The 25,462-nt window shown below is 45.6% G+C and overlaps 1 protein-coding gene across 2 annotated transcripts in view; it reads left to right on the forward strand.

The window, feature by feature from the left end:
- Positions 1–25,462, forward strand: part of LOC116361898 (DNA annealing helicase and endonuclease ZRANB3) — a 79,491-nt gene that overhangs the window by 42,626 nt on the left and 11,403 nt on the right. For both annotated transcript variants that reach the window (XM_031816260.1, XM_031816261.1), the window contains 5 exons: positions 3,097–3,414; positions 7,171–7,289; positions 8,422–8,523; positions 9,517–9,659; positions 10,847–10,999. In XM_031816260.1, the coding sequence (XP_031672120.1) occupies positions 3,097–3,414; positions 7,171–7,289; positions 8,422–8,523; positions 9,517–9,659; positions 10,847–10,999 (835 nt within the window). The remainder of the gene's footprint in view (positions 1–3,096; positions 3,415–7,170; positions 7,290–8,421; positions 8,524–9,516; positions 9,660–10,846; positions 11,000–25,462) is intronic.

The following is a 25,462-nucleotide window of genomic DNA, read 5'->3' on the forward strand; positions in this document are numbered from 1 at the left end:
GCAGCATCCCTCCTGTCTGTCTCTCAGTAATAATAACCCAGAATAACCCTGCTACCTGCCTGGGTTGTTGCTCTGTAAGGCTGGGTTGCTGCTCTGTAAGGCTGGGTTGCTGCTCTGTAAGGCTGGGTTGCTGCTCTGTAAGGTTGGGCTGCTGCTCTGTAAGGCTGGGTTGCTGCTCTTTGCCATGATAATCCATCCACCTGACATGTGTGGCATATCAAGAATGATCATCACACAGGTGCACCTTGTGCTGCGGACAATAAAAGGTCACTCTTAAATGTGCTGTTTTGTCACACAACACAATGCCACAGATATTTTGAGAGAGTGTGCATTTGGCCTGCTGACTGCAGGAATGTCCACCTGAGCTGTTGCCAGAGAGTTGAATGTTCATTTCTCAACCAGAAGCCGGCTCCAACTACATTTTAGAGGATTTGCCAATACGTCCAAAGCGGCCTCAGAACCGCAGACCGAGTGTAACCACACCAGCCCAGGACCTCCACATCCGGCCTCTTCACCTGCGGGATCGTCTGAGACCAGCTCCCCCTGGACAGCAGATGAAACAGAGCAGTTTGTCTTTCTGTAGTAAACCCCTGTGGGTGAAAACTCATTCTGATTGGCTGGGCCTGGCTCCTCAGTGGTTGGGGCCATGGCTCCTCAGTGGGTGGGCCTGGCTCCTCAGTGGGTGGGCCTGGCTCCTCAGTGGGTGGGCCTGGCTCCTCAGTGGGTGGGCCTGGCTCCTCAGTGGGTGGGCCTGGCTCCTCAGTGGGTGGGCCCATGGCTCCTCAGTGGTTGGGCCCATGGCTCCTCAGTGGGTGGGCCCATGGCTCCTCAGTGGGTGGGCCTGGCTCCTCAGTGGGTGGGCCCATGGCTCCTCAGTGGGTGGGCCCATGGCTCCTCAGTGGGTGGGCCCATGGCTCCTCAGTGGGTGGGCCCATGGTTCCTCAGTGGGTGGGCCCGGCTCCTCAGTGGGTGGGCCCGGCTCCTCAGTGGGTGGGCCCATGGCTCCTCAGTGGGTGGGCCCGGCTCCTCAGTGGTTGGGCCCGGCTCCTCAGTGGGTGGGCCCGGCTCCTCAGTGGTTGGGCCCGGCTCCTCAGTGGGTGGGCCCGGCTCCTCAGTGGGTGGGCCCGGCTCCTCAGTGGGTGGGCCCGGCTCCTCAGTGGGTGGGCCCGGCTCCTCAGTGGTTGGGCCCGGTTCCTCAGTGGTTGGGCCCGGCTCCTCAGTGGTTGGGCCCGGCTCCTCAGTGGCTGGGCCCGGCTCCTCAGTGGCTGGGCCCGGCTCCTCAGTGGCTGGGCCCGGCTCCTCAGTGGCTGGGCCCGGCTCCTCAGTGGCTGGGCCCGGCTCCTCAGTGGGTGGGCCCATGGCTTACGCCTCTGTCCAGTCATGTGAAATCCATAGATTAGGGCCTAATTAATTGATTTAAAATGACTGATTTCCATATATGAACTGTAGCTCAGTAAAATCGTTGAAATGGTTACAGGTTGCTTTAACATTTATGTTCAGTAGAGTTATCAGGTAGAACAGAAATGCAGGTGAGATCTGAATAGCGCTGGTGTAGGGGATGTTATACAGGCACCTGACTGTCTGTCAACACTAGAGGAGGGTGGTCTCAATCATAGAAATAGGATCACTAGAACATACATTGTACTTCTATGCTAGACTAGCTCGATCATCAAGGACTGATCAAACACACCATTACAAGTGTGTGTTTTTTTTGACACACACACACACACACACACACACACATACACAATCCATTAACAAAATCCTCTCCATGTCATGCTTGACTGAGGTGTGTAATGTTTGATATCTAATCAGCAAACAAACACGGTTCTCTGTTATGGTACTGCGGGCACCACAGGCAGCATGTTAGAAGGGGAATTTACCAGGCCGTCAGATCTGCAATGACAACCGAGGCAGAACAACAACTCTGATGGTATTAAGACTTCACATCTCTCAAAACATGACACTGTAATCACTGTCACCAAACAGGAAATGCTGAGAAAATAAGCACTATTATATCACAGCATTAGGAAATAAATGCATATTGCATTCACAGACTTTTGACAAAAGAATCGTCAGGAGAATGTCTTGTTTGACAGGCAGTAGTCTAGTCTGAGGAGAATGTCTTGTTTGGCAGGCAGCAGTCTAGTCTGAGGAGAATGTCTTGTTTGGCAGGCAGCAGTCTAGTCTGAGGAGAATGTCTTGTTTGGCAGGCAGCAGTCTAGTCTGAGGAGAATGTCTTGTTTGGCAGGCAGCAGTCTAGTCTGAGGAGAATGTCTTGTTTGGCAGGCAGCAGTCTAGTCTGAGGAGAATGTCTTGTTTGGCAGGCAGCAGTCTAGTCTGAGGAGAATGTCTTGTTTGGCAGGCAGCAGTCTAGTCTGAGGAGAATGTCTTGTTTGGCAGGCAGCAGTCTAGTCTGAGGAGAATGTCTTGTTTGGCAGGCAGCAGTCTAGTCTGAGGAGAATTGAGCTGCAGTCTCTGGTCCCCTCAGCTCGTTAGTTGTAGGGGCTCGACGTCGGGCACTGGGAAATTCAGGTGACATTTGAGAAAATCTATAAGAGGATGGCCTTTCAGAAACAAACCTTACAATGGAAACATCATGAATTACTCTGTTAGTTCCAGTTCTTCCCCTGTTCGTCCACAACAAAACAAAACACGTTCAGGATGTCACAATTTATCAAAGAAGGGGCCCATAATTGCCCACAGATGAAATTTGAGTTGAGAATCAGTTAGATATTGATGGCTTCATCTTGCTAATTTTCAACATATCAGCAGCATGTTATTAGTTTTCACCATGTGTTACCAAGTCACAAATATTCCACGCTGTCTGAGCAGAATGACAAGAATCTGTGTCTCTCAACAAGCAGCTGCTCACATTTGAATTCGCACATTATTTTAGTGACTGTGACGCATTGCTTCTCTGCTCCCCTAACAGGTCTTTGAACTACTTCCTGTAATCTTGGCCTTTGTACATTTCACTGAACACAACTGTACAGAACTAATCTGTGTGGTTGTACATGTTTTCTACACGGATATGAACTGTTAGGCTACATGTACATCTAAAGAACCTGGTGTTTTCTCTTTTCCACCTCTCAGATCCAGACACACAATCTACAGGTTCACCTGCTGTGTCCCCAGGCTCCAGGCCTGATCAGTCCACCCCTAGAGAACACCCCTGGATCGTCCTCTCTGGGTCGGACAGCAAGCAGGAGGACCCCCCCTGTCCTGGTCCTGCCTCTCCCAGGACAACTGAACCACAGACGGACGGTCAACAGAGAGAGCAGGAGGAGAGACAGACAGACGGGCAACAGAGAGAGCAGGAGGAGAGACAGACAGACGGTCAACAGAGAGAGCAGGAGGAGGAGAGACAGACAGACGGGCAACAGAGAGAGCAGGAGGAGGAGAAGCTCAAAGGTAAACAATCACCAGGAGAGAACCAGTCAGCCCCTCATGAGCACACTGATGGTAATCCAACTTTAATCTTCCCTTTCCTGCTACCCTCCTTTCCTGCTACCCTCCTTTCCTGCTACCCTCCTTTCCTCCTACCCTCCTTTCCTTCTTTCCTTCTACATATCTGGGGGATATTGTCTGGGGTGAATAGTCACCCATATGTTGTAATGTTGTAATGCTATGTATCACTGAGGTAGTCATCAATATGCCGCCAGCTGCCTCCCTCCGTTGTGTGGTGATTGGGTAAGGGAGGGTGTGACTTATTATTATTGTTAGTATTATTATAGAAGGGGATTGTTTCTTCTCTTCACAGCCTTATGGGATTTAAACTGGCTCTAAACTAAAGGTTCATAAAATTGCTTTTATTTAGTGTATTTTGCATTTACCTCAAGTTTTTAATTGCTTTTTAATTGCTCTGAAAAACTCCATAAGAATGAGTCATGTCTTGTCTGTCCGTCCGTCCGTCTGTCTCTGTCTGTCTGTCTGTCTCTACATGAATTAACACCCTCAACAGCACCAACCAGTTCCAGACACCCTGCATCCAGTCATCATAACACATCACACATTCTGATCCAGAAATATGTCCAGAAATAAAGAAGTGTGTTCTGTTAGTCCTGCCTTGTCTGGTCTTTCCCATTCAGGACTTTTCCTGAAGCTCTTTTAATGGCAGTTAATGGCCTTGTGTATGTCACTCACTCCTGTTGGTGATGTGACACTAGTGGCTGGGGGTTCTATTTCCAGACAGACGTTCTTCAGTCTCATGTGGAACACTGCAGTGGACCAATAAAAGTGACCTATGGGGTTTGGAGCGGCTTAATGAGAGAGAGACTCGGTGAGCAGAGCCTTGCTGTTGAGAAAGGCTGCCGTAGGCAGACCTGGCTCTCAAGAGAAGACAGGCTATGGGCACTCTGCCCACAAAATGAGGTGGAAACTGTGGTGTACTTCCTAACCTCCTGCCCAATGTATGACTATATTAGAGACACATATTTCCCTCAGATTACACAGATCCACAAAGAATTCAAAAACAAAACCAATTGTTAGAAACTCCCTTTATCTATTGGGTGAAATACCACAGTGTGACATCACAGCAGCAAGATGTGTGACCTGTTGCCACAAGAAAAGGTCAACCAGTGAAGAACATTGTAAATACGACCCATATGTATGTTTATTTATTTTCCCTTTTGTACTTGAACTATTTGTACATCGTTACAACACTGTATATATACATAATGTGACATTTGAAATGTCTTTATTCTTTTGGAACTTCTGTGAGTGTAATGTTTACTGTTCATTTTTATTGTTTATTTCACTTTTGTATATTATCTACCTCACTTGCTTTGACAATGTTAACACATGTTTCCCATCGAGAGAGGGAGAGGATTCTAGAAGACAGAGAGGCATTAGATTCTAGAAGACAGAGAGGCATTAGATTCTAGAAGACAGAGAGGCATTAGATTCTAGAAGACAGAGAGGCATTAGATTCTAGAAGACAGAGAGTCATTAGATTCTAGAAGACAGAGAGGCATTAGATTCTAGAAGACAGAGAGGCATTAGATTCTAGAAGACAGAGAGGCATTAGATTCTAGAAGACAGAGAGGCATTCGATTCTAGACGACAGGGAGGCATTCGATTCTAGACGACAGGGAGGCATTCGATTCTAGACGACAGGGAGGCATTAGATTCTAGACGACAGAGAGGCATTTGATTCTAGAAGACAGAGAGGCATTCGATTCTAGACGACAGAGAGGCATTCGATTCTAGACGACAGGGAGGCATTCGATTCTAGACGACAGGGAGGCATTCGATTCTAGACGACAGGGAGGCATTAGATTCTAGACGACAGGGAGGCATTAGATTCTAGACGACAGAGAGGCATTAGATTCTAGACGACAGAGAGGCATTAGATTCTAGACGACAGAGAGTCATTAGATTCTAGACGAAAGAGAGTCATTAGATTCTAGACGACAGAGAGGCATTAGATTCTAGACGACAGAGAGGCATTAGATTCTAGACGACAGAGAGGCATTAGATTCTAGACGACAGAGAGGCATTAGATTCTAGACGACAGAGAGGCATTAGATTCTAGACGACAGAGAGGCATTCGATTCTAGACGACAGAGAGGCATTAGATTCTAGACGACAGAGAGGCATTAGATTCTAGATGACAGAGAGGCATTAGATTCTAGACGACAGAGAGGCATAGATATCCTGTCTGTACTAACTAAAGCTGCTGTCGTCACCTAGATAGATAGATATCCTGTCTGTTCTAACTAAAGCTGCTGTCGTCACCTAGATAGATATCCTGTCTGTTCTAACTAAAGCTGCTGTCGCCACCTAGATAGATATCCTGTCTGTTCTAACTAAAGCTGCTGTCGCCACCTAGATAGATATCCTGTCTGTTCTAACTAAAGCTGCTGTCGTCCACCTAGATAGATATCCTGTCTGTTCTAACTAAAGCTGCTGTCGCCACCTAGATAGATTTCCTGTCTGTTCTAACTAAAGCTGCTGTCGCCACCTAGATAGATATCCTGTCTGTTCTAACTAAAGCTGCTGTCGCCACCTAGATAGATTTCCTGTCTGTTCTAACTAAAGCTGCTGTCGTCCACCTAGATAGATATCCTGTCTGTTCTAACTAAAGCTGCTGTCGTCACCTAGATAGATATCCTGTCTGTTCTAACTAAAGCTGCTGTCGTCCAAATCAAATCAAATCAAATGTATTTATATAGCCCTTCGTACATCAGCTGATATCTCAAAGTGCTGTACAGAAACCCAGCCTAAAACCCCAAACAGCAAGCAATGCAGGTGTAGAAGCACGGTGGCTAGGAAAAACTCCCTAGAAAGGCCAATACCTAGGAAGAAACCTAGAGAGGAACCAGGCTATGTGGGGTGGCCAGTCCTCTTCTGGCTGTGCCGGGTGGAGATTATAACAGAACATGGCCAAGATGTTCAAATGTTCATAAATGACCAGCATGGTCGAATAATAATAAGGCAGAACAGTTGAAACTGGAGCAGCAGCACAGTCAGGTGGAAGTTGAAACTGGAGCAGCAGCATGGCCAGGTGGACTGGGGACAGCAAGGAGTCATCATGTCAGGTAGTCCTGGGGCATGGTCCTAGGGCTCAGGTCAGTTGAAACTGGAACAGCAGCATGGCCAGGTGGACTGGGGACAGCAAGGAGTCATCATGTCAGGTAGTCCTGGGGCATGGTCCTAGGGCTCAGGTCCTCCGAGAGAGAGAAATTAGAGAACGCACACTTAGATTCACATAGGACAGGAGAAGTACTCCAGATATAACAAACTGACCCCAGCCCCCCGACACATAAACTACTGCAGCATAAATACTGGAGGCTGAGACAGGAGGGGTCAGGAGACACTGTGGCCCCATCCGAGGACACCCCCGGACAGGGCCAAACCTAGATAGATATCCTGTCTGTTCTAACTAAAGCTGCTGTCGTCACCTAGATAGATATCCTGTCTGTTCTAACTAAAGCTGCTGTCGTCACCTAGATAGATATCCTGTCTGTTCTAACTAAAGCTGCTGTCGTCCACCTAGATAGATATCCTGTCTGTTCTAACTAAAGCTGCTGTGTACTGTGACTGTCCCTCCTAGATGTAATATGGAGTCTGATTTCCACCAATTGACCTTTTCTTGCAGGCATTGTGATCATTAGGGAGCCTCACCCCTAGACCGTAGTGACCTTTCTCCTCTCTCCCTCCCTGCAGCCCAGACAGACAGTGTATTTAGTCCTGCTGATGGTGATGCTACGGCCAGTCTCCCCCTGTACCCCAACATGAAGTTCTGCGCCAGCAAGAACACTGAGCGTATCTACCTTTACTCCCAGGTACATGACGATGCTGCTACTCTGTACTCAACACTCCTCCTTCCTCTTCCCCTCTCGCCTCCTCTTCCCCTCTCGCCTCCTCTTCCCCTCTCGCCTCCTCGTCCCCTCTCGCCTCCTCTTCCCCTCTCGCCTCCTCTTCCCCCCTCCTTCCTCTTCCCCTCTCGCCTCCTCTTCCCCCCTCCTTCCTCGTCCCCTCTTGCCTCCTCGTCCCCTCTCGCCTCCTCGTCCCCTCTCGCCTCCTCGTCCCCTCTCGCCTCCTCTTCTGCCTCTCTCCTCCTCCCTCCTCCTCCTTCCCCTCTCCTCTTCCCCTCTCTCCTACTCCTCTTCCCCTCTCTCCTCTTCCTCCTTCCCCTCTCTCCTCTTCCTCCTCCCTCCTCCTCTTCCCCTCTTTCCTCTTCCTCCTTCCCCTCTCTCCTCTTCCTCCTCCCTCCTCCTCCTTCCCCTCTCTCCTCTTCCTCCTCTTCCTCCTTCCCCTCTCTCCTCTTCCTCCTTCCCCCCTCTCCTCTTCCCCTCTCTCCTACTCCTCTTCCCCTCTCTCCTCTTCCTCCTTCCCCTCTCTCCTCTTCCTCCTCCCTCCTCCTCTTCCCCTCTTTCCTCTTCCTCCTTCCCCTCTCTCCTCTTCCTCCTCCCTCCTCCTCCTTCCCCTCTCTCCTCTTCCTCCTCTTCCTCCTTCCCCTCTCTCCTCTTCCTCCTTCCCCTCTCTCCTCTTCCTCCTCCCTACTCCTCCTTCCCCTCTCTCCTCTTCCTCCTCTCTCCTACTCCTTCATTTCCCCTCTTTAATACCTGTAGTCCAATATGTCTTTGATATGAGTGACCAATTGAAATGGAAATGTAAAATTTTCTGTGACAGACCTCTTATGTACCATCAAAGGATAAGCATCTATCTACCTTCTTCAACATAACAATACCCTTTTAAGGCATAAATCAGACGTGGTTTACCCTTTTAAATCATGTCGGATTTGATTCATCCTAGGCCACTCACATTATTCAGAAATGGATTTAATCAACTGCTGAATGAAAATGGGATCAGATTTATCAATCTGGGTGAAATGTAAAGTATAACGTATGAGGACTTGGCTAACAGCTGAAGTGTGTGAATGTGTCTTATCCTCTGTGTCTCTCCCTTCATCAGGAGGACAGTCCACTGCACTGGAATTTCATTCCTCTGGACATTAAACTGGACAGCTGGGAGGACCTGCCTGAAGCCTTCAGACGCAGAGAGAACAGGACACAGGTCGGTTTGTTTGACCCGCAAGTAGACATCACTGTAGTCTAGTCACAGGAGGTCACCTAGAGGTAGACATCACTGTAGTCACTACAGGGAAGCTGTTACCTAGAGGTAGACGTTACTGTAGTCACTACAGGGAAGCTGTCACCTAGAGGTAGACGTCAATGTAGTCACTACAGGGAAGCTGTCACCTAGAGGTAGACGTCAATGTAGTCACTACAGGGAAGCTGTCACCTAGAGGTAGACGTCACTGTAGTCACTACAGGGAAGCTGTCACCTAGAGGTAGACGTCACTGTAGTCACTACAGGGAAGCTGTCACCTAGAGGTAGACGTCACTGTAGTCACTACAGGGAAGCTGTCACCTAGAGGTAGACGTCACTGTAGTCACTACAGGGAAGCTGTCACCTAGAGGTAGACGTCACTGTAGTCGCTACAGGGAAGCTGTCAACTAGAGATAGACGTCACTACAGGGAAGCTGTCGCCTAGAGGTAGACGTCACTACAGGGAAGCTGTCGCCTAGAGGTAGACGTCACTACAGGGAAGCTGTCGCCTAGAGGTAGACGTCACTACAGGGAAGCTGTCGCCTAGAGGTAGACGTCACTGTAGTCACTATAGGGAAGCTGTCGCCTAGAGGTAGACGTCACTGTAGTCACTACAGGGAAGCTGTCGCCTAGAGGTAGACGTCACTGTAGTCACTACAGGGAAGCTGTCGCCTAGAGGTAGACGTCACTGTAGTCACTACAGGGAAGCTGTCGCCTAGAGGTAGGCATTTTAAAGGCACAGTCATTTAAAGGCACTGTTCAATGGTCATTTCATTTAATGTGGCTGCCGTTTGGCTGTAAAATGAATTACAGATTGTGTCTTTTTTTGACTGCTTCAAAGTGACTCTCTCTGTGTGGGTCAGGCACTGAGGTTTAAAGTGGAGTTGATGTGACTATCTGTGTGGGTAAGGCACTGAGGTTTAAAGTGGTGTTGATGTGACTGTCTGTGTGGGTCAGATATTGAGGTTTGTTCAGCAGTGGAGCACTCTGACAGCCATGAAGCAGAGACTGATCCGCCGCAGTGGTCTCCTGTTCTGCAGCCCAGTCCTGGTCCTGGACCAACTGACCAGCACCCAGCGCAAACACAGCAGCACCAAGAGGTAGGTGGTGGGGGGAGGGGGGTTGAACCTGTCCTATGTCTCCATCCTGCTGTGTTGGTGCCCAGACGGCATCAGTTAATCACAGATTCATCCTGGTTCATGTGGGGGTGGGTGTCTCAAGAGCCAATCACAGTGGACGTAGGAGGAAAGCATTTGACAGAATGTGGGATTTATTCGCTAATCAAAGTTTGCCCCATTGACTGCGCATCAAGCTGATTTCCAGAGATGATATGTTGGTTAAAGACTTCAAGCTGAGAAAGTATGGTAGAAACGAAGTCCAACTGCGAACCCTGGTTCCTACAGAGGTAGAGATTCACACTGTAACTGAGCTAATACAATACAGGAGTAAGGATATGGATGGGAAGGTGATTATCTTATAGTAAGGAGGTGGATGGGAAGGTGATTATCTTGTAGTGAGGAGATGGATGGGAAGGTGATTATCTTGTAGTAAGAAGATGGATGGGAAGGTGATTATCTTGTAGTAAGGAGATGGATGGGAAGGTGATTATCCTGAGGTTAGTTAGACTCTGCTGTAGTGCTGTGCTGGGTTGTCCTGAAGGATCAGGGCCGTCTTCACGAAGGGACTCAGAGTAGGAGTGCTGCTGATATAGGATCAGTTTAGCCTTTTGGACACACACACACACACACCCCTCCGCCCAACACCTCTCAGTACTACTGTCAGCTGGACCTGTCTTTCATGTCCTTTCATCCAGCCTCTCTACACTGGGCTGTTTGAAGCCCAACAGTCCCCTCACCCCTTCTTTCTTTCATGCAAATCTGCCCCTTCCTCTCTTCTTCCTCCTCCTCCTCCTTTCTTCAAGATTCCTCCTCTTTGATGTGTCCCCTTCCTCTCCTCATCCAACTATCTGACCTTACTCTTCCTCCTCCTTCTCATCCTTCCTCCCCCCAGGTAACTTTCTCCTCCCTCCCTGCCTGCCTCCCTCCATCCTAACCAAACTCCCACTCTCCTCCCCCATCCCTCCGTTCTGGTATCTAACCATACTCTTCCTCCCTCCATCCAGGTACCTAACCATACTCTTCCTCCCTCCATCCAGGTATCTAACCATACTCTTCCTCCCTCCATCCAGGTATCTAACCATACTCTTCCTCCCTCCATCCAGGTATCTAACCATACTCTTCCTCCCTCCATCCAGGTATCTAACCATACTCTTCCTCCCTCCATCCAGGTATCTAACCAAAGAAGATGTGTCCCAGGCCTCTCTCAGTAAGGCCCAGTGTGATGGAGGAACTGTCCGCATGGTCAACAAGGAGATCTTCTTCACCAAGAGGAGAACTGCCTCTATGTCCCGACCCAACACCTCTGCCTCCGTCCCAGAGAAGTAGGTCTCCAGTCTCCTAGAGAGTCATAGCAACACTAGTTCACAGTGCCAGACTTTCCCCTCCACATTGAAATGATATTACATTGAAAGACCACGGTATGTCCTGTCTGTACAATTGTTGTTCAGTACCCAAGGAACTAATTGTTGTTCAGTACCCAAGGAACTAATTGTTGTTCAGTACCCAAGGAACTAATTGTTGTTCAGTACCCAAGGAACTAATTGTTGTTCAGTACCCAAGGAACTAATTGTTGTTCAGTACCCAAGGAACTAATTGTTGTTCAGTACCCAAGGAACTAAATGTTGTTCAGTACCCAAGGAACTAAATGTTGTTCAGTACCCAAGGAACTAAATGTTGTTCAGTACCCAAGGAACTAAATGTGTCCTCACTTGACGTTTAGAAGGTTGAAGTAAGTCTGTCTTTTCGTGGGTTTCGCCAGTGAGGCTCAATGAACACTTGTCTATGTCCTGGCCTGTACAAGACCAGTGAGTGTTTACCACAGAGGAACCAGGCTATAATCCACTGTTTTAGAGGCTATGGGACCAGTGAGTGTTTACCACAGAGCGACCAGGCTATAATCCACTGTTTTAGAGGCTATGGGACCAGTGAGTGTTTACCACAGAGAACCAGGCTATAATCCACTGTTTTAGAGGCTATGGGACCAGTGAGTGTTTACCACAGAGGAACCAGGCTATAATCCACTGTTTTAGAGGCTATGGGACCAGTGAGTGTTTACCACAGAGGAACCAGGCTATAATCCACTGTTTTAGAGGCAATTGACTGAAGGCTTGTTGGATAGATGGAGCACATCGCTATGGCAACCACCACAGGGACTGGCTCTTTCTCTCTCACCCAGCGAGTCTTGCTGATTGGTTCGAGGATCATTGGGGGCGCTCCAGAGAGCCGTGTCCCATCTGTTCCCTAACGTGCGGACAGGCAAGTACCCTGGTGGAGCGCTGTAAGAAACACATCCACACTGTGGCAGTGGTCCAGGCTCACCTTCCTCTTCCTCTGCTTCTCCAGCCAGGAGGAGGACTCACACAGACAACAACCATATGTCCCAGCTCCCCAAAGCCATGCTTAGATGTTCCTATTGAATGAATGCCTTGTAACTGTATAGTAATACAGTAGCTTCCACACACTGGTTGAATCAACGTTGTTTCAAATCTAAGTTTATTTGTCACGTGCGTCGACTACAACAGGTGTAGAGTAGACACCTTACAGTGAAATGCTTACATACAGGCTCTAACCAATAGTGCAAAAAAGGTATTAGGTGAACAATAGGTAAGTACAGAAATAAAACAACAGTAAAAAAGACAGTGAAAATAACAGTAGTGAGGCTCTATACAGTAGCTAGACTCTATACAGTAGCGAGGCTCTATACAGTAGTGAGGCTCTATACAGTAGCTAGACTCTATACAGTAGTGAGGCTCTATACAGTAGCTAGACCCTATACAGTAGCGAGGCTCTATACAGTAGCTAGGCTCTATACAGTAGTGAGGCTCTATACAGTAGTGAGGCTCTATACAGTAGTGAGGCTCTATACAGTAGCTAGACTCTATACAGTAGTGAGGCTCTATACAGTAGCTAGACTCTATACAGTAGCGAGGCTCTATACAGTAGCTAGGCTCTATACAGTAGTGAGGCTCTATACAGTAGTGAGGCTCTATACAGTAGTGAGGCTCTATACAGTAGTGAGACTCTATACAGTAGTGAGGCTCTATACAGTAGCTAGACTCTATACAGTAGCTAGACTCTATACAGTAGCTAGACTCTATACAGTAGTGAGGCTCTATACAGTAGCTAGACTCTATACAGTAGCTAGACTCTATACAGTAGCTAGACTCTATACAGTAGCTAGGCTCTATACAGTAGTGAGGCTCTATACAGTAGTGAGGCTCTATACAGTAGCTAGACTCTATACAGTAGCTAGGCTCTATACAGTAGTGAGGCTCTATACAGTAGCTAGACTCTATACAGTAGCTAGGCTCTATACAGTAGTGAGGCTCTATACAGTAGTGAGGCTCTATACAGTAGTGAGGCTCTATACAGTAGTGAGGCTCTATACAGTAGTGAGACTCTATACAGTAGTGAGGCTCTATACAGTAGCTAGACTCTATACAGTAGCTAGACTCTATACAGTAGTGAGGCTCTATACAGTAGCTAGACTCTATACAGTAGCTAGACTCTATACAGTAGCTAGACTCTATACAGTAGCTAGGCTCTATACAGTAGCGAGGCTCTATACAGTAGTGAGGCTCTATACAGTAGTGAGGCTCTATACAGTAGCTAGACTCTATACAGTAGCTAGGCTCTATACAGTAGTGAGGCTCTATACAGTAGCTAGACTCTATACAGTAGCTAGGCTCTATACAGTAGTGAGGCTCTATACAGTAGTGAGGCTCTATACAGTAGTGAGGCTCTATACAGTAGAGGCTCTATACAGTAGCGAGGCTCTATACAGTAGCTAGACTCTATACAGTAGCTAGGCTCTATACAGTAGCTAGACTCTATACAGTAGCTAGGCTCTATACAGTAGTGAGGCTCTATACAGTAGTGAGGCTCTATACAGTAGTGAGGCTCTATACAGTAGTGAGGCTCTATACAGTAGTGAGGCTCTATACAGTAGCTAGACTCTATACAGTAGTGAGGCTCTACAGTAGCTAGGCTCTATACAGTAGTGAGGCTCTATACAGTAGTGAGGCTCTATACAGTAGCTAGACTCTATACAGTAGTGAGGCCCTATACAGTAGTGAGGCTCTATACAGTAGTGAGGCTCTATACAGTAGTGAGGCTCTATACAGTAGCTAGACTCTATACAGTAGCTAGACTCTATACAGTAGTGAGGCTCTATACAGTAGCTAGACTCTATACAGTAGTGAGGCTCTATACAGTAGTGAGGCTCTATACAGTAGCTAGACTCTATACAGTAGTGAGGCTCTATACAGTAGTGAGGCTCTATACAGTAGCTAGACTCTATACAGTAGTGAGGCTCTATACAGTAGTGAGGCTCTATACAGTAGTGAGGCTCTATACAGTAGCTAGACTCTATACAGTAGTGAGGCTCTATACAGTAGTGAGGCTCTATACAGTAGTGAGGCTCTATACAGTAGTGAGGCTCTATACAGTAGCTAGACTCTATACAGTAGTGAGGCTCTATACAGTAGCTAGACTCTATACAGTAGCTAGACTCTATACAGTAGCTAGACTCTATACAGTAGTGAGGCTCTATACAGTAGCTAGGCTCTATACAGTAGCTAGACTCTATACAGTAGCTAGACTCTATACAGTAGTGAGGCTCTATACAGTAGTGAGGCTCTATACAGTAGTGAGGCTCTATACAGTAGCTAGACTCTATACAGTAGCTAGACTCTATACAGTAGCTAGACTCTATACAGTAGTGAGGCTCTATACAGTAGTGAGGCTCTATACAGTAGCTAGGCTCTATACAGTAGTGAGGCTCTATACAGTAGCTAGACTCTATACAGTAGCTAGACTCTATACAGTAGTGAGGCTCTATACAGTAGTGAGGCTCTATACAGTAGCTAGACTCTATACAGTAGCTAGACTCTATACAGTAGTGAGGCTCTATACAGTAGTGAGGCTCTATACAGTAGCTAGACTCTATACAGTAGTGAGGCTCTATACAGTAGCTAGACTCTATACAGTAGCTAGACTCAATACAGTAGCTAGGCTCTATACAGTAGCTAGGCTCTATACAGTAGTGAGGCTCTATACAGTAGTGAGGCTCTATACAGTAGTGAGACTCTATACAGTAGCTAGACTCTATACAGTAGCTAGGCTCTATACAGTAGCTAGACTCTATACAGTAGTGAGGCTCTATACAGTAGCTAGGCTCTATACAGTAGCTAGGCTCTATACAGTAGCTAGACTCTATACAGTAGTGAGGCTCTATACAGTAGCTAGGCTCTATACAGTAGCTAGGCTCTATACAGTAGCTAGGCTCTATACAGTAGCTAGGCTCTATACAGTAGCTAGGCTCTATACAGTAGCTAGACTCTATACAGTAGTGAGGCTCTATACAGTAGTGAGGCTCTATACAGTAGTGAGGCTCTATACAGTAGCTAGACTCTATACAGTAGCTAGACTCTATACAGTAGTGAGGCTCTATACAGTAGCTAGACTCTATACAGTAGCTAGACTCTATACAGTAGCTAGACTCTATACAGTAGCTAGGCTCTATACAGTAGTGAGGCTCTATACAGTAGTGAGGGTCTATACAGTAGCTAGGCTCTATACAGTAGTGAGGCTCTATACAGTAGCTAGACTCTATACAGTAGCTAGGCTCTATACAGTAGTGAGGCTCTATACAGTAGTGAGGCTCTATACAGTAGTGAGGCTCTATACAGTAGTGAGGCTCTATACAGTAGCTAGACTCTATACAGTAGCTAGGCTCTATACAGTAGTGAGGCTCTATACAGTAGTGAGGCTCTATACAGTAGTGAGGCTCTATACAGTAGTGAGGCTCTATACAGTAGAGAGGCTCTATACAGTAGCGAGGCTCTATACAGTAGCTAGACTCTATACAGTAGTGAGGCTCTATACAGTAGTGAGGCTCTATACAGTAGCTAGACTCTATACAGTAGTGAGGCTCTATACAGTAGTGAGGCTCTATACAGTAGTGAGGCTCTATACAGTAGCTAGACTCTATACAGTAGTGAGGCTCTATACAGTAGTGAGGCTCTATACAGTAGTGAGGCTCTATACAGTAGTGAGGCTCTATACAGTAGTGAGGCTCTATACAGTAGCTAGACTCTATACAGTAGTGAGGCTCTATACAGTAGTGAGGCTCTATACAGTAGTGAGGCTCTATACAGTAGCTAGACTCTATACAGTAGTGAGGCTCTATACAGTAGTGAGGCTCTATACAGTAGTGAGGCTCTATACAGTAGCTAGACTCTATACAGTAGTGAGGCTCTATACAGTAGCTAGACTCTATACAGTAGCTAGACTCTATACAGTAGCTAGACTCTATACAGTAGTGAGGCTCTATACAGTAGCTAGACTCTATACAGTAGCTAGACTCTATACAGTAGCTAGACTCTATACAGTAGTGAGGCTCTATACAGTAGTGAGGCTCTATACAGTAGTGAGGCTCTATACAGTAGCTAGACTCTATACAGTAGCTAGACTCTATACAGTAGCTAGACTCTATACAGTAGTGAGGCTCTATACAGTAGTGAGGCTCTATACAGTAGCTAGGCTCTATACAGTAGTGAGGCTCTATACAGTAGCTAGACTCTATACAGTAGCTAGACTCTATACAGTAGTGAGGCTCTATACAGTAGTGAGGCTCTATACAGTAGCTAGACTCTATACAGTAGCTAGACTCTATACAGTAGTGAGGCTCTATACAGTAGTGAGGCTCTATACAGTAGCTAGACTCTATACAGTAGTGAGGCTCTATACAGTAGCTAGGCTCTATACAGTAGCTAGACTCTATACAGTAGCTAGGCTCTATACAGTAGCTAGGCTCTATACAGTAGTGAGGCTCTACAGTAGTGAGGCTCTATACAGTAGTGAGACTCTATACAGTAGCTAGACTCTATACAGTAGCTAGGCTCTATACAGTAGCTAGACTCTATACAGTAGTGAGGCTCTATACAGTAGCTAGGCTCTATACAGTAGCTAGGCTCTATACAGTAGCTAGGCTCTATACAGTAGTGAGGCTCTATACAGTAGCTAGGCTCTATACAGTAGCTAGGCTCTATACAGTAGCTAGGCTCTATACAGTAGCTAGGCTCTATACAGTAGCTAGGCTCTATACAGTAGTGAGGCTCTATACAGTAGTGAGGCTCTATACAGTAGTGAGGCTCTATACAGTAGCTAGACTCTATACAGTAGTGAGGCTCTATACAGTAGCTAGACTCTATACAGTAGCTAGACTCTATACAGTAGCTAGACTCTATACAGTAGCTAGGCTCTATACAGTAGTGAGGCTCTATACAGTAGTGAGGGTCTATACAGTAGCTAGGCTCTATACAGTAGTGAGGCTCTATACAGTAGCTAGACTCTATACAGTAGCTAGGCTCTATACAGTAGTGAGGCTCTATACAGTAGTGAGGCTCTATACAGTAGTGAGGCTCTATACAGTAGTGAGGCTCTATACAGTAGCTAGACTCTATACAGTAGCGAGGCTCTATACAGTAGTGAGGCTCTATACAGTAGTGAGGCTCTATACAGTAGTGAGGCTCTATACAGTAGTGAGGCTCTATACAGTAGAGAGGCTCTATACAGTAGCGAGGCTCTATACAATAGCTAGACTCTATACAGTAGCTAGACTCTATACAGTAGCTAGACTCTATACAGTAGTGAGGCTCTATACAGTAGTGAGGCTCTATACAGTAGCTAGGCTCTATACAGTAGTGAGGCTCTATACAGTAGCTAGACTCTATACAGTAGCTAGACTCTATACAGTAGTGAGGCTCTATACAGTAGCTAGACTCTATACAGTAGCTAGACTCTATACAGTAGCTAGACTCTATACAGTAGCGAGGCTCTATACAGTAGTGAGGCTCTATACAGTAGTGAGGCTCTATACAGTAGCTAGACTCTATACAGTAGCTAGACTCTATACAGTAGCTAGACTCTATACAGTAGTGAGGCTCTATACAGTAGTGAGGCTCTATACAGTAGCTAGGCTCTATACAGTAGTGAGGCTCTATACAGTAGCTAGACTCTATACAGTAGCTAGACTCTATACAGTAGTGAGGCTCTATACAGTAGTGAGGCTCTATACAGTAGCTAGACTCTATACAGTAGCTAGACTCTATACAGTAGTGAGGCTCTATACAGTAGTGAGGCTCTATACAGTAGCTAGACTCTATACAGTAGTGAGGCTCTATACAGTAGCTAGACTCTATACAGTAGCTAGACTCTATACAGTAGCTAGGCTCTATACAGTAGCTAGGCTCTATACAGTAGTGAGGCTCTATACAGTAGTGAGGCTCTATACAGTAGTGAGACTCTATACAGTAGCTAGACTCTATACAGTAGCTAGGCTCTATACAGTAGCTAGACTCTATACAGTAGCTAGGCTCTATACAGTAGCTAGGCTCTATACAGTAGCTAGACTCTATACAGTAGTGAGGCTCTATACAGTAGCTAGGCTCTATACAGTAGCTAGGCTCTATACAGTAGCTAGGCTCTATACAGTAGCTAGACTCTATACAGTAGCTAGACTCTATACAGTAGTGAGGCTCTATACAGTAGTGAGGCTCTATACAGTAGTGAGGCTCTATACAGTAGCTAGACTCTATACAGTAGCTAGACTCTATACAGTAGCGAGGCTCTATACAGTAGCTAGACTCTATACAGTAGCTAGACTCTATACAGTAGCTAGACTCTATACAGTAGCTAGGCTCTATACAGTAGTGAGGCTCTATACAGTAGTGAGGGTCTATACAGTAGCTAGGCTCTATACAGTAGTGAGGCTCTATACAGTAGCTAGACTCTATACAGTAGCTAGGCTCTATACAGTAGTGAGGCTCTATACAGTAGTGAGGCTCTATACAGTAGAGAGGCTCTATACAGTAGCGAGGCTCTATACAGTAGCTAGACTCTATACAGTAGCTAGACTCTATACAGTAGTGAGGCTCTATACAGTAGTGAGGCTCTATACAGTAGCTAGACTCTATACAGTAGTGAGGCTCTATACAGTAGTGAGGCTCTATACAGTAGTGAGGCTCTATACAGTAGCTAGACTCTATACAGTAGTGAGGCTCTATACAGTAGTGAGGCTCTATACAGTAGTGAGGCTCTATACAGTAGTGAGGCTCTATACAGTAGCTAGACTCTATACAGTAGTGAGGCTCTATACAGTAGTGAGGCTCTATACAGTAGTGAGGCTCTATACAGTAGCTAGACTCTATACAGTAGTGAGGCTCTATACAGTAGTGAGGCTCTATACAGTAGCTAGACTCTATACAGTAGTGAGGCTCTATACAGTAGCTAGACTCTATACAGTAGCTAGACTCTATACAGTAGCTAGACTCTATACAGTAGTGAGGCTCTATACAGTAGCTAGGCTCTATACAGTAGCTAGACTCTATACAGTAGCTAGACTCTATACAGTAGCTAGACTCTATACAGTAGTGAGGCTCTATACAGTAGTGAGGCTCTATACAGTAGTGAGGCTCTATACAGTAGCTAGACTCTATACAGTAGCTAGACTCTATACAGTAGCTAGACTCTATACAGTAGTGAGGCTCTATACAGTAGTGAGGCTCTATACAGTAGCTAGGCTCTATACAGTAGTGAGGCTCTATACAGTAGCTAGACTCTATACATTAGCTAGACTCTATACAGTAGTGAGGCTCTATACAGTAGTGAGGCTCTATACAGTAGCTAGACTCTATACAGTAGCTAGACTCTATACAGTAGTGAGGCTCTATACAGTAGTGAGGCTCTATACAGTAGCTAGACTCTATACAGTAGTGAGGCTCTATACAGTAGCTAGACTCTATACAGTAGCTAGGCTCTATACAGTAGCTAGGCTCTATACAGTAGTGAGGCTCTATACAGTAGTGAGGCTCTATACAGTAGTGAGACTCTATACAGTAGCTAGACTCTATACAGTAGCTAGGCTCTATACAGTAGCTAGACTCTATACAGTAGTGAGGCTCTATACAGTAGCTAGGCTCTATACAGTAGCTAGGCTCTATACAGTAGCTAGACTCTATACAGTAGTGAGGCTCTATACAGTAGTGAGGCTCTATACAGTAGCTAGGCTCTATACAGTAGCTAGGCTCTATACAGTAGCTAGGCTCTATACAGTAGCTAGGCTCTATACAGTAGCTAGGCTCTATACAGTAGTGAGGCTCTATACAGTAGTGAGGCTCTATACAGTAGTGAGGCTCTATACAGTAGCTAGGCTCTATACAGTAGCTAGACTCTATACAGTAGTGAGGCTCTATACAGTAGCTAGACTCTATACAGTAGCTAGACTCTATACAGTAGCTAGACTCTATACAGTAGCTAGGCTCTATACAGTAGTGAGGCTCTATACAGTAGTGAGGGTCTATACAGTAGCTAGGCTCTATACAGTAGTGAGGCTCTATACAGTAGCTAGACTCTATACAGTAGCTAGGCTCTATACAGTAGTGAGGCTCTATACAGTAGTGAGGCTCTATACAGTAGTGAGGCTCTATACAGTAGTGAGGCTCTATACAGTAGCTAGACTCTATACAGTAGCGAGGCTCTATACAGTAGTGAGGCTCTATACAGTAGTGAGGCTCTATACAGTAGTGAGGCTCTATACAGTAGTGAGGCTCTATACAGTAGAGAGGCTCTATACAGTAGCGAGGCTCTATACAATAGCTAGACTCTATACAGTAGCTAGACTCTATACAGTAGCTAGACTCTATACAGTAGTGAGGCTCTATACAGTAGTGAGGCTCTATACAGTAGCTAGGCTCTATACAGTAGTGAGGCTCTATACAGTAGCTAGACTCTATACAGTAGCTAGACTCTATACAGTAGTGAGGCTCTATACAGTAGCTAGACTCTATACAGTAGCTAGACTCTATACAGTAGCTAGACTCTATACAGTAGCGAGGCTCTATACAGTAGTGAGGCTCTATACAGTAGTGAGGCTCTATACAGTAGCTAGACTCTATACAGTAGCTAGACTCTATACAGTAGCTAGACTCTATACAGTAGTGAGGCTCTATACAGTAGTGAGGCTCTATACAGTAGCTAGGCTCTATACAGTAGTGAGGCTCTATACAGTAGCTAGACTCTATACAGTAGCTAGACTCTATACAGTAGTGAGGCTCTATACAGTAGTGAGGCTCTATACAGTAGCTAGACTCTATACAGTAGCTAGACTCTATACAGTAGTGAGGCTCTATACAGTAGTGAGGCTCTATACAGTAGCTAGACTCTATACAGTAGTGAGGCTCTATACAGTAGCTAGACTCTATACAGTAGCTAGACTCTATACAGTAGCTAGACTCTATACAGTAGTGAGGCTCTATACAGTAGTGAGGGTCTATACAGTAGCTAGGCTCTATACAGTAGTGAGGCTCTATACAGTAGCTAGACTCTATACAGTAGCTAGGCTCTATACAGTAGTGAGGCTCTATACAGTAGTGAGGCTCTATACAGTAGTGAGGCTCTATACAGTAGTGAGGCTCTATACAGTAGCTAGACTCTATACAGTAGCTAGGCTCTATACAGTAGTGAGGCTCTATACAGTAGTGAGGCTCTATACAGTAGTGAGGCTCTATACAGTAGTGAGGCTCTATACAGTAGAGAGGCTCTATACAGTAGCGAGGCTCTATACAGTAGCTAGACTCTATACAGTAGCTAGACTCTATACAGTAGCAGTAGCTAGACTCTATACAGTAGCTAGACTCTATACAGTAGTGAGGCTCTATACAGTAGTGAGGCTCTATACAGTAGCTAGGCTCTATACAGTAGTGAGGCTCTATACAGTAGCTAGACTCTATACAGTAGCTAGACTCTATACAGTAGTGAGGCTCTATACAGTAGCTAGACTCTATACAGTAGCTAGGCTCTATACAGTAGCTAGGCTCTATACAGTAGCTAGGCTCTATACAGTAGCTAGGCTCTATACAGTAGCTAGGCTCTATACAGTAGTGAGGCTCTATACAGTAGTGAGGCTCTATACAGTAGCTAGGCTCTATACAGTAGCTAGACTCTATACAGTAGTGAGGCTCTATACAGTAGCTAGACTCTATACAGTAGCTAGACTCTATACAGTAGCTAGGCTCTATACAGTAGTGAGGCTCTATACAGTAGTGAGGGTCTATACAGTAGCTAGGCTCTATACAGTAGTGAGGCTCTATACAGTAGCTAGACTCTATACAGTAGCTAGGCTCTATACAGTAGTGAGGCTCTATACAGTAGTGAGGCTCTATACAGTAGTGAGGCTCTATACAGTAGTGAGGCTCTATACAGTAGCTAGACTCTATACAGTAGCGAGGCTCTATACAGTAGTGAGGCTCTATACAGTAGTGAGGCTCTATACAGTAGTGAGGCTCTATACAGTAGTGAGGCTCTATACAGTAGAGAGGCTCTATACAGTAGCGAGGCTCTATACAGTAGCTAGACTCTATACAGTAGCTAGACTCTATACAGTAGCTAGACTCTATACAGTAGTGAGGCTCTATACAGTAGTGAGGCTCTATACAGTAGCTAGGCTCTATACAGTAGTGAGGCTCTATACAGTAGCTAGACTCTATACAGTAGCTAGACTCTATACAGTAGTGAGGCTCTATACAGTAGCTAGACTCTATACAGTAGCTAGACTCTATACAGTAGCTAGACTCTATACAGTAGCGAGGCTCTATACAGTAGTGAGGCTCTATACAGTAGTGAGGCTCTATACAGTAGCTAGACTCTATACAGTAGCTAGACTCTATACAGTAGCTAGACTCTATACAGTAGTGAGGCTCTATACAGTAGTGAGGCTCTATACAGTAGCTAGGCTCTATACAGTAGTGAGGCTCTATACAGTAGCTAGACTCTATACAGTAGCTAGACTCTATACAGTAGTGAGGCTCTATACAGTAGTGAGGCTCTATACAGTAGCTAGACTCTATACAGTAGCTAGACTCTATACAGTAGTGAGGCTCTATACAGTAGTGAGGCTCTATACAGTAGCTAGACTCTATACAGTAGTGAGGCTCTATACAGTAGCTAGACTCTATACAGTAGCTAGACTCTATACAGTAGCTAGGCTCTATACAGTAGCTAGGCTCTATACAGTAGTGAGGCTCTATACAGTAGTGAGGCTCTATACAGTAGTGAGACTCTATACAGTAGCTAGACTCTATACAGTAGCTAGGCTCTATACAGTAGCTAGACTCTATACAGTAGCTAGGCTCTATACAGTAGCTAGGCTCTATACAGTAGCTAGACTCTATACAGTAGTGAGGCTCTATACAGTAGCTAGGCTCTATACAGTAGCTAGGCTCTATACAGTAGCTAGGCTCTATACAGTAGCTAGGCTCTATACAGTAGCTAGACTCTATACAGTAGCTAGACTCTATACAGTAGTGAGGCTCTATACAGTAGTGAGGCTCTATACAGTAGCTAGACTCTATACAGTAGCTAGACTCTATACAGTAGCGAGGCTCTATACAGTAGCTAGACTCTATACAGTAGCTAGACTCTATACAGTAGCTAGACTCTATACAGTAGCTAGGCTCTATACAGTAGTGAGGCTCTATACAGTAGTGAGGGTCTATACAGTAGCTAGGCTCTATACAGTAGTGAGGCTCTATACAGTAGCTAGACTCTATACAGTAGCTAGGCTCTATACAGTAGTGAGGCTCTATACAGTAGTGAGGCTCTATACAGTAGTGAGGCTCTATACAGTAGCTAGACTCTATACAGTAGCGAGGCTCTATACAGTAGTGAGGCTCTATACAGTAGTGAGGCTCTATACAGTAGTGAGGCTCTATACAGTAGTGAGGCTCTATACAGTAGAGAGGCTCTATACAGTAGCGAGGCTCTATACAGTAGCTAGACTCTATACAGTAGCTAGACTCTATACAGTAGCTAGACTCTATACAGTAGCTAGACTCTATACAGTAGTGAGGCTCTATACAGTAGTGAGGCTCTATACAGTAGCTAGGCTCTATACAGTAGTGAGGCTCTATACAGTAGCTAGACTCTATACAGTAGCTAGACTCTATACAGTAGTGAGGCTCTATACAGTAGCTAGACTCTATACAGTAGCTAGACTCTATACAGTAGCTAGACTCTATACAGTAGCTAGGCTCTATACAGTAGTGAGGCTCTATACAGTAGTGAGGGTCTATACAGTAGCTAGACTCTATACAGTAGCTAGGCTCTATACAGTAGTGAGGCTCTATACAGTAGCTAGACTCTATACAGTAGCTAGGCTCTATACAGTAGTGAGGCTCTATACAGTAGTGAGGCTCTATACAGTAGTGAGGCTCTATACAGTAGTGAGGCTCTATACAGTAGCTAGACTCTATACAGTAGCTAGGCTCTATACAGTAGTGAGGCTCTATACAGTAGTGAGGCTCTATACAGTAGTGAGGCTCTATACAGTAGTGAGGCTCTATACAGTAGAGAGGCTCTATACAGTAGCGAGGCTCTATACAGTAGCTAGACTCTATACAGTAGCTAGACTCTATACAGTAGCTAGACTCTATACAGTAGTGAGGCTCTATACAGTAGTGAGGCTCTATACAGTAGCTAGACTCTATACAGTAGCTAGGCTCTATACAGTAGTGAGGCTCTATACAGTAGCTAGACTCTATACAGTAGCTAGGCTCTATACAGTAGTGAGGCTCTATACAGTAGTGAGGCTCTATACAGTAGTGAGGCTCTATACAGTAGTGAGGCTCTATACAGTAGCTAGACTCTATACAGTAGCTAGACTCTATACAGTAGTGAGGCTCTATACAGTAGCTAGGCTCTATACAGTAGTGAGGCTCTATACAGTAGTGAGGCTCTATACAGTAGTGAGGCTCTATACAGTAGCTAGACTCTATACAGTAGTGAGGCTCTATACAGTAGTGAGGCTCTATACAGTAGCTAGACTCTATACAGTAGCTAGACTCTATACAGTAGTGAGGCTCTATACAGTAGCTAGACTCTATACAGTAGTGAGGCTCTATACAGTAGTGAGGCTCTATACAGTAGTGAGGCTCTATACAGTAGCTAGACTCTATACAGTAGTGAGGCTCTATACAGTAGTGAGGCTCTATACAGTAGTGAGGCTCTATACAGTAGCTAGACTCTATACAGTAGTGAGGCTCTATACAGTAGTGAGGCTCTATACAGTAGTGAGGCTCTATACAGTAGCTAGACTCTATACAGTAGTGAGGCTCTATACAGTAGTGAGGCTCTATACAGTAGTGAGGCTCTATACAGTAGCTAGACTCTATACAGTAGTGAGGCTCTATACAGTAGTGAGGCTATATACAGTAGTGAGGCTCTATACAGTAGTGAGGCTCTATACAGTAGTGAGGCTCTATACAGTAGTGAGGCTCTACAGTAGTGAGGCTCTATACAGTAGCTAGACTCTATACAGTAGTGAGGCTCTATACAGTAGCTAGACTCTATACAGTAGTGAGGCTCTATACAGTAGCTAGACTCTATACAGTAGCTAGACTCTATACAGTAGCTAGACTCTATACAGTAGTGAGGCTCTATACAGTAGTGAGGCTCTATACAGTAGCTAGGCTCTATACAGTAGTGAGGCTCTATACAGTAGTGAGGCTCTATACAGTAGTGAGGCTCTATACAGTAGCTAGACTCTATACAGTAGCTAGACTCTATACAGTAGCTAGACTCTATACAGTAGCTAGACTCTATACAGTAGTGAGGCTCTATACAGTAGCTAGGCTCTATACAGTAGTGAGGCTCTATACAGTAGCTAGGCTCTATACAGTAGTGAGGCTCTATACAGTAGTGAGGCTCTATACAGTAGCTAGGCTCTA

Source organism: Oncorhynchus kisutch, unplaced genomic scaffold, assembly GCF_002021735.2.
Source record: "Oncorhynchus kisutch isolate 150728-3 unplaced genomic scaffold, Okis_V2 scaffold768, whole genome shotgun sequence".
NCBI lineage: Eukaryota > Metazoa > Chordata > Actinopteri > Salmoniformes > Salmonidae > Oncorhynchus > Oncorhynchus kisutch.